The sequence below is a fragment of the Pristis pectinata genome, chromosome 2 (assembly GCF_009764475.1).
Source record: "Pristis pectinata isolate sPriPec2 chromosome 2, sPriPec2.1.pri, whole genome shotgun sequence".
NCBI classification, from domain to species: Eukaryota; Metazoa; Chordata; class Chondrichthyes; order Rhinopristiformes; family Pristidae; genus Pristis; species Pristis pectinata.
Genome location: NC_067406.1, coordinates 35,390,090 through 35,406,505, shown reverse-complemented (window position 1 = coordinate 35,406,505; position 16,416 = coordinate 35,390,090). Strand labels below are relative to the sequence as shown.

The window sequence follows — 16,416 nt, the reverse complement described above, 5'->3', positions numbered from 1 at the left end:
GCCACTTCCTGTGCGACGGCCGGGCGGGGTCGAGCGACCAGCGACCGGCGACGATGGCGGAGCTGAAGCGGTTGCAGAGCCGCCTGGAGAAGCTGGAGGCTCGTCTGTACGGAGAGAGGCCGGTGCAGGCAGCCCAGGTAGGGGGAGGGATTGGGCCGAGGGCAAGGGGAGTGAGGGCCGGCGGGCCTGGGGGAGTGGCGGAACGCGAGACAATGGGAACAGAAGGCCACTCGGCCCCTCTAACCCGCCCCGCCTTTCAACATGACGGTGGCTGATCTGTGCTCCCCTTCTGGGTCGGTCCCCATGACCCTCAATCCCCCGGTCTGTCAAAGATTCAGCTACCTTCACTTTAAAGATCCAGATCCCACAACCCTCTAGGGGGTTGGATTCCAGGGACCCATTACCCCTTGTGAAGGTATCATTGTATCTCAGTTTTAAATGATCGGCCCCTTGGAACCTACCTCCTTGTTCGAGACTCTCACACTAGCGAAAACATCTCAACATCTACCCACAGGATCTTATTTCAATAAGATCATCTCTTCATTCTCCTAAAGAAAGAATAAAGACTTAACCTCTCTATCCTCTTGTAGGATAATCTGCTCATAAACCTGGCGAATCTCCTTTCCTCGAATGCCACCATGTCCTTTCTTGGGTAAGGGGACCAAAATGATGCACAATACTCCAGTTGTAAGAAAGCTTGCCTGGTCCACGGCTGGATAGTAGAGGGTTGGTCCACATCCAGATGAAAGGAGACTGAAAATTCTACAGACTGAAAATTCCTCTCTCCTTGTTATAAATTCTAAAGGTCTGCGATTTCCTATGTAGAGTCCAACAGCACCGTCAGGATTTAGCTTCAGTTGTTGGGGGGGGGGGGGGGGGGGGAAGAAAGCTTTGTTGGGCAGTGTACTTATAGAATGGGCTACAAGCCTAATATTGGAAAGTGGGTTGAGTTTGTGTAGCTCTTTTATTGATGAGCATGAACAAGGTGAGTTGAATGACTTCCTTCTGTTTTCTAATTTTGTGTGGAGTGTGCATCTGATTTCACTTTGGAAATAACTTTTTATTGAAGTTGAATCATATTACCCAAACGTGATGCTGTGTTGACCAATTTCAAGATATTTATCTTATTTAGGCAGAAATGTAAACAGATATTTTACCATTTAAGTGACTTAAATGAGCTGTGATTTTCTTTATCCCAAGAGCATTAAATAAGTACTATCTAAGAGTTATTGAGCACTTAGGTTTATCAAGGGATAAATCATTTTACAAATTTCAGTTTGTCTGCTGAAGTACTGGAATTAAGTTGAATTCTGGGGAAATGATCTTACAAGTCCTCCTGAGCTATAAATGCCCACTTTATGGAAACCCTGTACATCTGAGTGAGCATTTGGGAGACTGGCAGGATGGATTTCCTGGGGACTGCAGGCATCTTCTGCTGGGTTGGAACCGGGCATTTCTGTGTGCCTTCTCTACCCCTCTCCCACCCACCCCATCAAGCTGCAACTGTCAGAGGCGGGATTGAGCCAAGCAGAGCTGGGAGCGCTGAGCAGACTCACTCAGGCACTCATTGAGTCATTGAGGCTGGCTGGTGGCCACTCTTCCCACGCTTGCTCACTCTCCTGTCACACTTGTTTCTGTGATCCTCTCCCACATTGTTTTTGTTCATTTCCAACTTGTGAAAAGTTTGGGTTACAAACAGTTCTCGGGAATGGAACTCTGTTGTAACCTGGGAACTACCTGTATTTAACTTGTTTGCAGATCACTTGCAGTCTCTAGTGGCTAAACCAAAGTGTTGCAGCTTTATAAGATGTACTATAAGTGCATTCTCTCTAGTCGATATTCTGCTCAACAATTATATACATCCTAGACCATTATGCGCACATAAATAATTGAAAAGAATAAAAACAAATTTACTCAAACATGAATGAATTTCGTGGTCATTAATCGATTGGCTATACTCTTTGGTAAATTGGTTATTATTGTCACATGTACCAAGGTACAGAGAAAAACTTGTCTTGCATACCATGCATACTGATCAATTCATTACAACAGTACATTGCGGTAGTACAAAATAAAACAATAACAATGAGAATAAAGTGTTACAGAGAAAGTGCAGGTAAGCAGTAAGGTGCAAGGTCATAAGAAGGTAGATTATGAGGTCAAGAGTCCATCTTATTGTACTAGGGAACCATTCAATAGTCTTATAACAGCAGGATAGAAGCTGCCCTTGAGCCTTGTGGTACGTGGTTTCAGGCTTTTTGTATCTTCTGCCCGATTGGAGGGGGGAGAAGAGAGAATGTCAGGGGTGGGTGGGGTCTTTGATTATGCTGGCTGCTTTACCGAGGCGCAGAGAAGTGTAGACAGAGTCTATGGAGGTCAGGATGTTTTCCACGATGTGCTGAGCTGTGTCCACAACTCTAGTTTCTCGCGGTCCTGGGCAGAGCAGTTGCATCCAGATAGGATGCTTTCTGTGGTGCATCAATAAAAATTGGTGACGGTCAAAGGGGACATGCCAAATTTCTTTAGCCTCCTGAGGAAGTAGAGGTGCCGGTGATCTTTCTTGGCCGTGGTGTCTACATGGTTAGACCAATACAGGCTATTGGTGATGTTCACTCCTAGGAACTTGAAGCTCTCAACTCTCATGACTTCAGCACCGTTGATGTAAACAGGGGCATGTGCACTGACCCCCTTCCTGTCCTGCTCTTTTGTTTAGCTGACATTGAGGGAAAGGTTGTTGTCATAACACCATGTCACTAGGTTCTTTATCTCCTTCCTGTACTCTGACATATCATTATTTGAGATATGGCCCACTATGGTGGTACCATCTTCAAACATGTTGAGGATAATTATGGCAGAGGTGTTGCTACCTATCCTCACTGATTGTGTTCTGTTGGTCAGGAAGTCAAGGATCCATTTGCAAAGGGATGTGTTGCGTCCCAGGTCTCTGAGTTTGGAGATGAGTTTGCTTGGAGTTGTAGTATTGAGGACAGAGTTGTAGTCAATAAACAATAGTCTGTCGTAGGTGTCTTTACTGTTCAGATGCTCCAGAGATGATTGTAGGGCCAGGGAGATGGCTTCTGCCGTAGACCTGTTTTGGCAGTAGGCAAATTGCAGTGGGTTGAGGTTGTCTGGGAGGCTGGAATTAATGCGTACCATGACCAGCCTCTCAAAGCACTTCGTGATGGTGGATGTCAGGGCCACTGGGCAGTAGTCATTAAGACATGTTATCTTGATTTTCTTAGGTACTGGCGTGCTGGTGGTCTTCTTAAAGCAGGTGGGAACCTCAGATTGAAGCAGGGAAACATTTTGATTGAAATTAATGAAGGATGAGACATTTTTGATAGTGGCAAAAAAAGGGCAAGAGTAATTCTACTTTTAATGGGAATTCCATTTAAATTATAGCATTTTTCTGAGAATCCAGTTTGGAATAAAAAGTTGCCTGTTCTTTTTGAAACGGTTCATTTTTTCAATTATTTGCTGTAAAATATAGATGTTAGGATGTTATGTGTGCACAATAATTGCACTGGCGTATGGGAATCAGTTGTGATCAAAAAATCACTGCCAGATTTTGATTGAAGGTGAGAAAAGGATCCAGCTTTAATGTTGTAGTAAAAAGATCTTGACCCAAAATTTACACAATGCTCACTTATCCAGTGACTTCCATTGTTTTCTAGTTTACCGATGCTGTTGTAAAAATCCAGGCCTCTTTGGGTAATATTTCCAGCAAAAGGGAGAGGATAAAGTCTTTGTATAAGAAAAGTAAGTATAAATTATGCTCAGTGCAAGATTGAACTACGTATTGCATTCATTTTGAAACTTTTTCCTAATATGCTTATCACTAATATGCTTATCTTTTCTACATAACTTGATTCCAATCCTATTCACTTTGCGTTCCCAGATTTTATACTAGGAAAAATTATTCATGTATTGTAGTTTTAAAGTAAAGATTAAAAGCAATAACTATGCAGTTTGAAAAATATAAACTAAATTGAAAATAAAAGGTGAATCTGGAAGTAACGATCAAATATCACCATGTATTGGTTTAAAAAGGTAGTGTAAGTAAAAGAGCCAAAGGAGTTTTGAGATGCAGGGAATAAATTAGGATGGCAGTCTATGCAGTAGATTTTTATTTTCTGTTATAGAAATGTTATGAGTTTGATGAGAGAAGTAAGTATTTCAGAAACAGCATTGATTGAGCAAATGTTCTGATTGCTAGAGTCAACACAATGGCAGAATCATTGAGAAGAATCACTTGTTAAGAAAACTTTTTGTAATTGAAGGAATGATGATTGTTTCCTCAGATGTTAGCGCTTGTCTGCAGTTTGGGTTGTGTTGTGACTGAGTGAGTGTGACCAGCTTTAATGGCTTTAGTGGATGAGATAATGGAGTTCTGTTTAAAGCCAGAGGTTTGCACATGTAAGAGCAATCGATTATACAAAATAATATCCAAAAAATTAATGATTTGCTGCTGTTGGTTAAACTCCCATGATGCAGAAAACCTGTATCAATATTAACCAAGTTTATACTGGCCCACTGAAGAGATCGAGATTCGGTGTTCAACTGCTAGAGCTCTGGATCTGGTGCTAACTGAAAGCATACGATTTTCGCGATGTACATGCTGAACTAACAGAAAATCAAAATCTGAAATAAAACAGAATATGCTGGAAATGCACAGCAAGCCAGGCACCATCTGTGGAAAGAGAAACGGTTAACTTTTCTGGTCCGAGGCTTTTTGTCAGAATTGGAATAGAGAGAATTATGAGTTGGGTTTCAGTGAGGGAGAAGGTGGGGGGAGGGATGGGTATTACAGTGGGGGTATTTCTGATAGGGTGAGTCCAAGCGAGTTAATGAATGCAGTTACCAGCATACTATTCTTTGGCTGTATGATGTGTTGTTAATGGCAGCATATTCAGTCGGTCAGACTGTGAGAATAGAAACAGAAAAACTGAGCCAAAATGATGAGGGGTAGAAATGGCCAGTTCAGGTACAGATAGGAAGAATGAGTTACGTAAAGTTGGAGAATTGGATATTGAGTCCCGCAGGCTGCAACATGCCCTGGCAGAAGATGAGGGGTTTCTCCTAGAGCTTGTGTTAGGCCTTGTTGTAACAGTTTAGGAGGGCACAGACAGAAAGGTTAAAGTGGAAACAGGGCAGAGTTTAAAGTGGCAAGCAGCTGGAACCTCAGGGTCACTCCTGTGAACTGAACACGGGTGCTTCACAAAACAAAGTGGGGACAAGATGAGTTTTTTTCTTATGTAATCAATGGTCCTTGTAGATGGAGGTTTTCATGGATTAAAAGAAGTCTATGTAATGCCCATATTTAAAAGAGCAATAACTAGGAAATTATAGCCCCATGGCTATGACTCAAAGCATTAGCAAGCAGATAGAAGGGATTATTAGAGATAAAGGGAGAGAGAAGCTGCTATTAGACTATAAGCATTACTTCCAGCAAAAGTGGTCATGTCCTGCCAACCTGGTTGATTTTGTCCACATGATTAATTGGTTAATGGACAGATTTTCTTTGCATTAGTGTTGTGCAGAGTCAATTTTAGTGTCTTTGTAAGGTTCCTGCCTTTTTCTGTAAGCTTTAACGAGCTTTGTGTGATTTCAATATTTACAGTTGATGATCTAATAAAGTACTTGGACCCTCAGTACATAGACAGAATTGATGTTCCAGATGCTATGAAACTAGAGTTCATTCTAGCAGGTAAGGATCAATTACTTAATCTTCAAAGATCTCAGTAAAAATACTATTAGCAGTAAATCTCATTTATATTTTCTACGAATTAACCTCATTGACTGCCCTGTTTTAAGTGACAGATCGTGCACATATTTTACACACAACTATCATTCGCTCACTATATTATTCTGGATAAATTAACCTTATTGCTCTTAGTTACTCTTTTTTTTCCCTCAGTTCTTTAAACAGCAGTCTACTGCTGTGATTGCTGCTTTCTAATCCCAAGTCACTGACAGTGTTAGGAATAAATACTGTTAATATAAAGTCTGCCCTCTTTGATCATTTATTGACTACATTTGCTTTTGTGTAAAGACATATTTGAAAAATGTCTAATTTAATATTCTTGCAAAGGTTTTATTTGACTTTTGAAATTCACAGAGCCATAGAAATTACTTTAAAGATCAGTATGTGCTGGAATCTTAACTTCAAAAGACTTCACAGAAGTTGATAAGATGAAAGAACATAAGAAAGGAGCAGCGCTATGCCGTTTGATGGGACAAAACTCTGCTCCATCCGAACAAGGCTAGAATGAGAGACCTAACACAAAGGATAAATAGGCTGTAACAGGAACTTTCAACTAGTAGATCAGTGGGCTCGAGGGAGAAGGAATCTTAATGGCTTCAAAATGAGTAAAAGGGAAGGGAGCTGAATTGTTAGAAGTGGTTGCTTTGAACACTGTAGCTAACGAGAAAGGTAAAGCATGTGAGGTGCTTAAATCAGGAGAGAAAAGTAAGAAATATTTGAATAGACATGTTTAGTATAAGGACCGGCCCACATAGGGACTCGGCATGCAAGCGATAAGGAACTAGTTGATGTAGGCACAAATTGAAGGTGGTAGCTCTTACTTAGATTTGGCAATAGGACGGTCAGGATCTGAGAACAACCTTTTCAGATTAAAGGCCTTGCAGGAAAAATGAGGAAAGTAGTAAACAAGATGAGTAGTCTGAGTCAAATCACTTCAATGTTGCGAGAATATAATTAAAAGTAAGCAGGCAAGTAGGACTTTAGTGAAAGATGTAGGAAGTTGTGTACAAGTTCCCTGGTAACTGTGGAATGGCAGAATTCATTAATGCAGAAGTTCCACATATGAGCATAAGAATCAGGAGGAGGAGTAGGACACTCAGCCCTCAAGCCTGCCCTGCCATTCAGTAAGATTGTTTCTGATTGTCATATTTTCTCATTTGTCCTAACTTCTTGTGAGATTCTATTGCCAATTCTCAGATCAATTCCATAAGTCCTATTCTCCTACTTACTTCCATACAATCTGTTTGTTCTCTCTCGCTCTCTCACATGCCTATTACCTCCACCAGGGCAACCAGCCAATTAACCCACTTGCACATCTTTGGGATATGGGAGGAAACTGGAGCAACCGCTGCATTAATGTGCTGCCACATAACCTCAACCACCCTTTGAGGAAGAGTTTCTAGGCTTGATACCCCCTGAAGCAAAGATTTCACCTCACTCCTATTGTAAATGGTCAGTGCCTTATTTTTAAACAGTTCTGCATTCTCCCACAAAAGAAACAAATTCCCCATCAGGATCTTCTATGTTTAATTAAGTTACCTCCTACTGTTCCAAACTCTAGCTTAGCTTGTGTAATCCTTCCTCATAGAACAACCTGCCCATTCCAAGTATTTGTCTATTAAACCTTCTCTGATCTGCTTCAAATGCATTACATCCTTTCTTAAATCAGTAGACATCTACCGTGTACTGTACTGCAGATGCAGTCTCGCCAATGCCTCATGTAAATTGAAGCATACCCTAATTATATTTGTATTCAGCAATAAATAATAACATTCTGTTGGCTTTCCTGATTACTTGCTGCGCTTGTATACTAATCTTGTATGAATCATGCACTGGAATGTCTCGATACCTCTGCATCTCAGCTCTGAAATTTTGCCATTTAGAACTGTTTTTTATTTTCTTCCTCCAAAATGGACACTTTTCACATTGTCTGATATTAGACTATTTGCCAGATTTTTGCCCACATACTTAACCTGTCAATATCCCTTTCTTGCCTCCTTGTGTCCTTTCACCTCATTTTCTGCCTAACTTTGTCATCAGCAAATTTAGCAAGCACACTTGTTCCTTTATCAAAGTTATTCATATAAATTGTAAAATGTTGAGGATCCAGCACTGATCCCTGTGTCACAACACTTGGTATATTTTTACAACCAGAATAAAACCTTTCTGTGCTACTGTATCAGTCTTGTTAGACAGCCAGTCTATCTCCCACTACATCATGAGCTTTTAGTTTCCACATCAGCCTTTGCAGTGGCACTTTATCAAATATCTTCTGGTAATTTAAGTTTAGTATGGTGAATAGTGCATCCACCAGTTCCCCTATATCCACAGAATAACCTAAGAAATTAATTTGCTATTGTCCAGTAAAATAGAACCATCCCCTTAATTTGGGGAATTTTGGCGAATTAAAACCAATGAAGTTCATCAGGGCCTGGGGATTTATTACCCCCAAAGGAATGCATGTTGCAAAAGTAATGTTGTTTTCATGAGGCTTTCAAAACTCGTCTCTATATCCTGATCTATAGAATATCTGTCTTAAAGATGCTGAATCTCTGCACTGTGTTCAGGAAATTACCAGAGTCCATAATTAAAGATGGTGTGACTGAATGATTTGACAATTTTGCATTTATTGGAAAGACCCTGTATAGAATTGTAAAAGCTGGGTCAAACCTGACCAGCCTGATTGAAATTTTTGAAGAAATTATGAAGTAAGGGGCAGGGATATGCCGATGGATGTTCAGAAGGTATTTGTTATGTTCGGAGATTGTTCATCACTTTTGATGGAATTGGAGAAAAAGTTGTCCCAGTTTGGAAACTGGAGAAAACAGAAGAGGAACAGTGGGCAGATATTCACATTCTCCTGTAAGAATCTTTTTTGGGCCTTCAGCTATTCACTGTATTTGAAAATTACTTTGATATTATTTATTCATTCACAGGATGTGGGCATTTCTGGCAAGGTGCTCTAATTATTCATTGAATGGAGTGCCTTGTTAGGCTATGTCAAAGGGCATTTAAAGGTCTTTGGATGCCAGTAGCTAAACCACTTAGCTACCCTTCCTATTGAAAATGGCACTTAAATTTACTGATGACACAAGAATAACGTAGGCAATATAAGTTAAATTTAAAAAAAAAACAATTTCAGAAAAGTTAATCTCAAAACACAGAAGGTACAAAGATTTGGAAAATCAAATACATCATTTCAATATGTTAGAGTCAGTGGGATACAGCATGTAAACAGGCCCTTTGGCCCACCAACTACATGCCAGCCATCAACTACCCTTTTACACTAACCCTTTGTTAATTCCTCTCCATTAATTCCCCCACCCCCACACCCCAGATTCTACCACTCACCTACACACTAAGACCAGTTAACAGTAAGCAATTAACCAACCAACCAACTCGCATGTCTTTGGGATGTGGGGGGGAAGCAGGAACATCTGAGGGAAAACCCACACATTCACAAGGAGAACATGGAACCTTCAAACAGATGGCACCCACAATCAGGATTGAACCCAGGTCTCTGGCTCTGTGAAACAGCAGCTCCAGTTGCTGTGTCACTGTGCCTTCGATACAGAAAATAATCATAAAGGCTAATAGAATGCTAGCTCTATATTTGAGAGTACTAGAGTAGTATGTGCTGTGAAGAAGTTACAACACAGATGAATGATCATGCCACTGCTGATTTTCATATTGAACTTCGATAGAGTGTTACATATTTTTTTCTACCTGGGCACGTGTTAAATTACCAAGCATGCAAAGAGTGGTAAAAATTTCAAATACTCTTACAGAAAGCAATTGATGTAAATGAACTATTCATTTTAAATCTGAGAATTTAAATCTGAAATTTGTCAACCAAAGCTATTAAAGGGAATACGGTACAGGAGTTAGGATTGTGCAGATACGTCACAGATTGGCTACAATGTAACTGAATGGCAGAATAGGTGTGAGAAGCTCAATAGTCTAGTCAAAGACTATACAACCAGACAACAGTGTTCATTCAGGAGGCTTGATTGTTATACCAGTGATGTAGCTGGAACTGACTGCACATTGAGCAGAATATTTGCATCCCTGAAATCTGGAAAATTACCTGTAGTCAGAGAGGAAACTTGTATACTTCCATTATGCCCTAAATTCCACTGCCAGAAGTTAGTGAGAAGAATCTGTAAAATTGAACGGGTTGGAGAACAGATAAGTAATTGTGAATGTAGTTTGGAAACTGATCTGGCAAGTGTTCATTCCACCTGACTATACCCAACAGATACATACTGCAAGAAAAGTAAAATGTATTGTAAATTTCCATATCTCACCTACCTGTTAAATCAGTCTAATTGTAAATTACGTTCTAATACATTCCGGTGGCAAATACTGTACAGAATTGTTGCAGTACACAAGGTGACAGTTGTGCTGGCATATTTGTGAGACTTGAGTGTGTGTTAGTTTGTGGAATACATGACAAAGCCTTACTAGCTTTGATTTTTTTTTCTTCTCTTCCATTGTAGAGGAGCAATTCATTCATTCCCAAGTGCGTCTTCTAGAAATGGTGAAAAAACAGCAGCCTTATCTCGAGAGTGAGCACATTAAAGGTAAATGTGAGCATGTACCAGAAAATGTCCCACTTTTCTTCCAATCTCTGTTTTTAACCACAGTACTCTATTTATTCCGATGATGCTTGTGTTCTTTTTACTTTCTCTTTGTGCACAATTTTGCCCTTAAAAGCACAAAGAACATGAAGGAACCTTACGTGAAGAAACTCTTTCCTCCTCTCCTTACTGCCGTCACTTTCCCTGAGCCCTGCTTCCCCTTGCCCACTTTCCCTTCCCTTGCCCTTTCAGTCTTTCCCTTTCGTTTTGCTCTACTTTCTCTGTACCCTGAAACTTGTTTTAACGTTTTCCTTCTGATAGATCCCCTCTTTCCCTTTTTGCATGAATGGTGCAGAATGTAACACTACTGTTTATTGTGTAAAAAAACCACTAACTTGTTGCTTGTATTCCTTCAGCTGTGCCTAACTATTCTTCAAGGGTGCAAGCACTGACCCAGGTTCAAATTCAGGAACAGGTATTTTATTTTCACCAAATTTTATACATTTCTTAATTGAGTTTGTTTCATAGAATAATTTTTAGTTCACTATCAAGTCTAAAAATTGGGATGCAGTAAACCCTCCAATCTGATTTCTTTACTGTTTTATTTAAAGCGTTATTTGTAAATTTTTGAAAGAATAATATGTCCAAATAAATTTTAGACAAAAATCTGTCTATTTAATGATCTGTATTGATCACTTTACTGTTCTCAGCTTAGATGTTTTTAAATCCATTGTCCTACACATTTTCTTTCTTGTGTTTTATGCAGGATCAATGTAATGCAATCACAGAAGATGTAACCAAGATGCTAGATGAGTATAACAAAATGGTATCCTTCAGTTTATAACATTCATAATTCTTTTATATGGTTCCTCAGATCATGTTGTTTGTGTGGAATTCTAGTTCACTTAGCACAATAGCATTGACACTGCAGTAGACAGCTTGAAGAAGACTTGCCTGCCTCTTTTCAAGTTGTGTCGTGTGGACTGAGGATGATGATGATTTCCAGCTGGTTTTATATAGTAACATGATTCTGTCAAAGGGAATTTTGGATTCAGATGGATACATCTGATAAGAAATGATGAGCAAAAGTGGATAAAACTTTTCATTTTGTCTAGTGACTACATGAGCAAAAAGGTTCATTGAAATTACTAGCTGCAGGGAATCTAGACTGAAGGCTCCCAAATTCTGATACATGTACCTTGGGGTATGAAAGGCATCTGCTGGTGCTCAATAGAGAAAAGCTTAGTGATTGACCAGGCCATTGGTGGTGGTGGCAGAGGACAGAGGGAGACAACTGGATGGATGATAGGAATAGATGGTCAGGAAGATTCTTGGCAAATGGAGTGAGTCAGGCAGATTAAAAAAAAAATTGGCACTTAAGGGATTAAAATATAAAATGCATGCTGCCAGGGATATATTCATAGCTTGGTGAATCTGAAATGTTTTATGATTTGAAGTAAAGTTTGGGGAACTCTAATCTAGATTCTTTGTGGACTGAAATTTCCATGAATCTTTTTGACAGTTCAGTAGCCACAAGACAAAATGAAAGGTGCACTTGAGGTTTGTCCACCTTACTTTTGGGCCAATGTTATTTCATTAAAGAGACAGTTTCAAGACAAACTTCGAAATTACGGTGTACAGGTGACTGGGAGGTGGTTCTGTGTGTGTTGGGGGGGGGGGGGGGGTGCGCACGGAAGAGAATGTTGATGCATTCCTAGAAAATGGTCAGTATCACAATTTTCCATAATGCGAAGCCACATCATCTGTGCATCAAGAAATGCAAGTTGGAAAAAAGGAAAATTTTGTGTTTATTTACTTTTCCCACATAAATTCTGTAGGAGCTCATTCCATATCTCAAAGTTTTGGGTAGTGATTTGTGAATTCTAGAAGGGGGAATTTCTGAACGGCCATAACACGAGGAATGGCTGCAGGAGACATTTTTGTTTTGGTGCTGTTGTGGGCTGCTGGAACACATGGAGAATAACTAAGGAACCTTTTTTTTTATTGTGATTTAATGAATGTAGTTTAATTCCTTTTGTCATTCGATTTCTCTTGCCTTGTGCCTTTCCACAGTCATTCCCTTTTGTTTTTTTTCTCTATTTTAAAACTTGTTTTAACTTTTTCTGGTTCTGATACATTAATAGATATCAGCTTGACAAATTAACTTTTGTTTCTCTCTCTATGGATAGGGCCTAAGCTGTTCAGTATTTGTTTTCTCTTTTTTAATTACTTCAAATCCTCAGCATTTACTGCATTTTGCTTTTGCAGTGGAATTCATATTTGGAGTTAACACTTGAACATTATAATTCTGTATTGTCCTTTCAGGGTGCCACAAATACCTTTCAATTTACCTTAACTATGTCCCTCAGATTTTGCTCCTTTCAAAACAGTTTGTTCAGTGGGAAGAAATGCTAACCAAACTTGAAGCTGCAAAGCAAATAAAGCCACCCTCTGATTGACATAATGTAGTATGGATGGAAGAAAATGTGGAAGTGGAGCAAACTGTTCTTCATATTATCTACATAGCATTGTATATGTAATGAGTAATTAAAAAATATACTGTTTTAAAATACGTTCCCTATAATGTACTTTAAAATCTTTTGCAGTAATATAGTTGGCATTATATGTGATAGTAATCAGAATGGCAGATGAATGCCCTAGTGTCACATCTGCAAGTTTGCGTTAAAATATTTAAAACTAACTGTAAGATGTACCTTTATGTAAAATTGAAGAAGAACTGGTTACTTTGACTGTCGCTTTCCTTTTGTAATATTTAAGGTCTGGAGTGATTTGTGCAAATACGATGTAAGCTTTTAGTGAACCTATGTATGACTAAGAATTCTTCAGTTTACTGTTGAATTAATTATCAAGAGAATTGTGTATACATAAACTAAATGTTTGCGTCATTGTGATAATTAACACATTAAGCTACACTTTTACCATCCTCCGCTTCTCTAACTCACACCTAAATGGATGTCTAACGGTTGTGACCAGCTGGGAATCTTGTATGCTAAAACTGCACTTTTCTCCATATGTAAATATGACATTAGTTTTACAACTAGACGATGCTATTAGGGCATATCAGGTCAGCCCATATAAGGTCTGGCTGTAATCTCTCACTTTCAAGTGGATGAACAAGCTGGCAAAGCCTCTGGTTGAACCAGCTACTAAAGGTGATAGAGCAGGTAAAAATCTGAAAATTACATGCCAGCCATTGTTATTTAGAGATAATCTTGTCAATTGTTAAACATTTCTGATTTTCAATCAGAAAATCATTTTTAACCTCACTGATACATTAATAGATATCAGCTTGACAAATTAACTTTTGTTTCTCTCTCTCTCTCTCTATGGATAGGGCCTAAGCTGTTCAATATTTCTGTTTTCTGATAAGCATGGATAAGCATTTTCTGATAAGCATATGGAGGAATTTAAAATAGAGGGATATGGGGGAGGTAGAGGTTAGATAGTCTTAGGTAAGGTTTAAAGGTCAGCACAACATTGTGGGCCGAAGGGCCTGTATTGTGCTGTACTGTTCTATGATTCTTAGTGCTATAATGAGAAAGGAAAACAAAACTAGTTGTTAAAATGTGAAATTATCAAAATCCTTAAACTTAAGATTTGACATGAATGTTGAGTGACATAGGTTTTCCATTATTGCAATCCCTTGTCAATGTCATTTCTTACAAAAATGCCTGACGCTTAATTGATTCCCTTTTCCCCAGAGGATTTGCTCCATGGCCATTCTTTCCAAGTCCATCTTATCTTTGGAGTCCAGCATGTATCTGCTGAGCCATCATTTGATCGTTCTCAAGACTGCACTCTGCTCTTTGGAATTCTCTGTGAAGCCACTTAAGAATCTGTCTCTTCAGCTACACCTTTTGAGTCCTGCTAATCACAGTGCCAACAGAACATAAGTATTTCGTGTAAAATTGGCATTTTTTAAAGATTCCCAGTGGTATTGGAGGCATCTTTTTGCAGCAGGTGGCCCAATTTCTTTATAAAGAGGATTATTGCACCCTAATCATTTTTTCTAATCTGTAGTCAGCCATTGCCTTATAGTTTAGATTGTTAAAATCTGTCTGTCCTGTCCAGTTTGTCACTGAGTATATTTCCTACTCATTCCACTTTCCCTGATTCTGCTTTCGCTTTTCTGCTGAAGCTCAATGTTGCTACATTAATGGGTCTTGCAAGTTATGATCACCTAATCAGCCACTCTTATACAAGAACCACAACAGAGGTTCAGCAGACAACCAAGCGGTGAGATGAGAAGGAATTTATAAATAAGCCTCTACTAGTTCTCGGGTAATATTTGTACAGTTGCACAATCTGGCATAATTAACCAGTATTAATCAGGAGATTTTCACCTTGATGTGATCAGTAACCAAAGCTTGGGTTGATGTGATGCAGGGTGCATGGTTGAGCAGAATATAGGGATTTCAGTACTTGAATTGCTGATGGCAACTCTATGAAAGCAAGAGAGTGGTTGGGTGTATTACAGAGCAATTGAGTTTTTCTCTAGTAAGGGCAGTTTCTGGTACTTATGCAGCAGCAAATTCTGTGACCCTTTAATGGGAACTTTTCGTAGGCGATACCTTGGAATTACCACAGTCATTTTTATAACCTATTGGAGAATCCTGCCGAAAAGAATTCAGGTTGAAACCCTTCAGCTGGACTGAAAGGTAAGAGCTGGCAGATGATAGGTAGATCCAGGTGAGGGGGGTAGAGGAATTGATAGACTGATGGGGAGGAGAAAGTGGGAATGGCTTCAGAAGCTGGGAGGTGATAGGTGGACGTGACGAAGGGTTGAAGATGATGGAATCTGATAGGAGAGGACAGAGCATGGAATAAAGGGGAGGGAGGTGGGGAGGGGAACCAGTGGGAGGAGTGCCTGGGTGACAGGCGGATGGAAAGGGTGGAGGAGGGAAAGGGACATGGTGATGGGGGTCAGGTGGATCAGGAGGGGAGAAAAAAGGGACAGAGGGGGAGCAGTTACTGGAAGTTGGAGAATTCAATACTAATGCTGCCAGGTTGTAGGTTACCTAGGCTGAATATGAGGTGCTGTTCCTCTAGTTTGCGTCTAGCCTCAACTTGGCAGTAGAGGAGGCCAGGGACAGACATATTGGTGTGGGAATTAAAAGAGGAGTAGAGAATTAAAATGGCTGGCAACTGGGAGATCCAGATGTCCATGGAAGATGAAGCGCAGGTACTTGGTGAATCGGTTGCCCAGTCTGTGTCCGGTCTCACTGGTGTAGAGGAGCACTGGATGCAATAAATAATGCTGAGGGATATGCATGTGAAAGACCGCCTCACCTGGAAGGGCTGTTTAGGCCCCAGATGGTGGTGAAGAGGGAGTGGAGGGACAGGTGTTACATATTTTGTGGTTACAAGGGAGGGTGCCTGGGGAGGGATGAGCAGACAAGGAGTCATGGAGGGAGTGATCCCTGTAGAAAGCAGGAAGGGGTGGGGTGGGGAAGATGTGGTTGATGCTGGGATCACCTTGTAGCTGGCAGAAGTTGCAAAGAATGATACGCTGGATGTGCAAATGTGCAGGTTGGTGAGGTGATGGGTGAGGAGCAGGGGAACTCTATCCCTGTTGTGACTGGGGGGGGGGGGGGCGGGGGTGGAGGGAAGGACGTGGATGGCTTGAGAGCAGAAATGTGGAAAACAGAGGACATGCTCCATCAATAACAGTGAGGGGGGGTGGTGGGGGGGGTACACCATTTTCTGAGAAAGGATGACACCTCAGATGTCCTGGAGTGGAAGGCCTCATCTCAAGAACAAATGCAGCGGACATGGAGGAACTGAGAAAAAGGAATGACGTCCTTATAAGTGACAGGGTTGGAGGAGGTGTAGTCAAGGTAGCTGTGCTTGCCAATGGATTTGTAGTAGATGTTGGTGGATAATCTGTATGCTGAGATGGAGACAGAGATATCAAAAAAGGGCAGAGAGGTGTCAGAGATGGACCAAGTGAACTTGAGGGTGGGGTGGAAGCTGGTAGCGAAGCTGATAAAATTGACGACTTCTGCACAGGTGCAGTAAGTGGCACCAATTCAGTCATCGATGTAGCGGGCA

General features: G+C 40.4%; 1 protein-coding gene across 1 annotated transcript; it reads left to right on the top strand.

The window, feature by feature from the left end:
• On the top strand, window positions 1–13,239 carry dctn3 (dynactin 3 (p22)). The gene is made up of 7 exons (XM_052032320.1): window positions 1–137; window positions 3,675–3,759; window positions 5,621–5,707; window positions 10,264–10,347; window positions 10,761–10,819; window positions 11,111–11,170; window positions 12,714–13,239. Exons 1-7 carry the CDS (start codon window positions 54–56, stop codon window positions 12,801–12,803), a joined length of 549 nt encoding a protein of 182 aa, XP_051888280.1. The 5' UTR covers window positions 1–53; the 3' UTR covers window positions 12,804–13,239.
• Window positions 13,240–16,416: the final 3,177 nt, after the last annotated feature.

What these genes read in the sequence shown, in the direction of transcription:
- dctn3 (XM_052032320.1), top strand. Translation starts at nt 54, where the DNA reads ATGGCGGAGCTGAAGCGGTTGCAGAGCCGCCTGGAGAAGCTGGAGGCT. An exon ending in GGCCGGTGCAGGCAGCCCAG is followed by an intron (nt 138 to 3,674) that starts GTAGGGGGAGGG and finishes ATTGTTTTCTAG; the next exon opens with TTTACCGATGCTGTTGTAAA. An exon ending in AGGTTCAAATTCAGGAACAG is followed by an intron (nt 10,820 to 11,110) that starts GTATTTTATTTT and finishes TGTTTTATGCAG; the next exon opens with GATCAATGTAATGCAATCAC.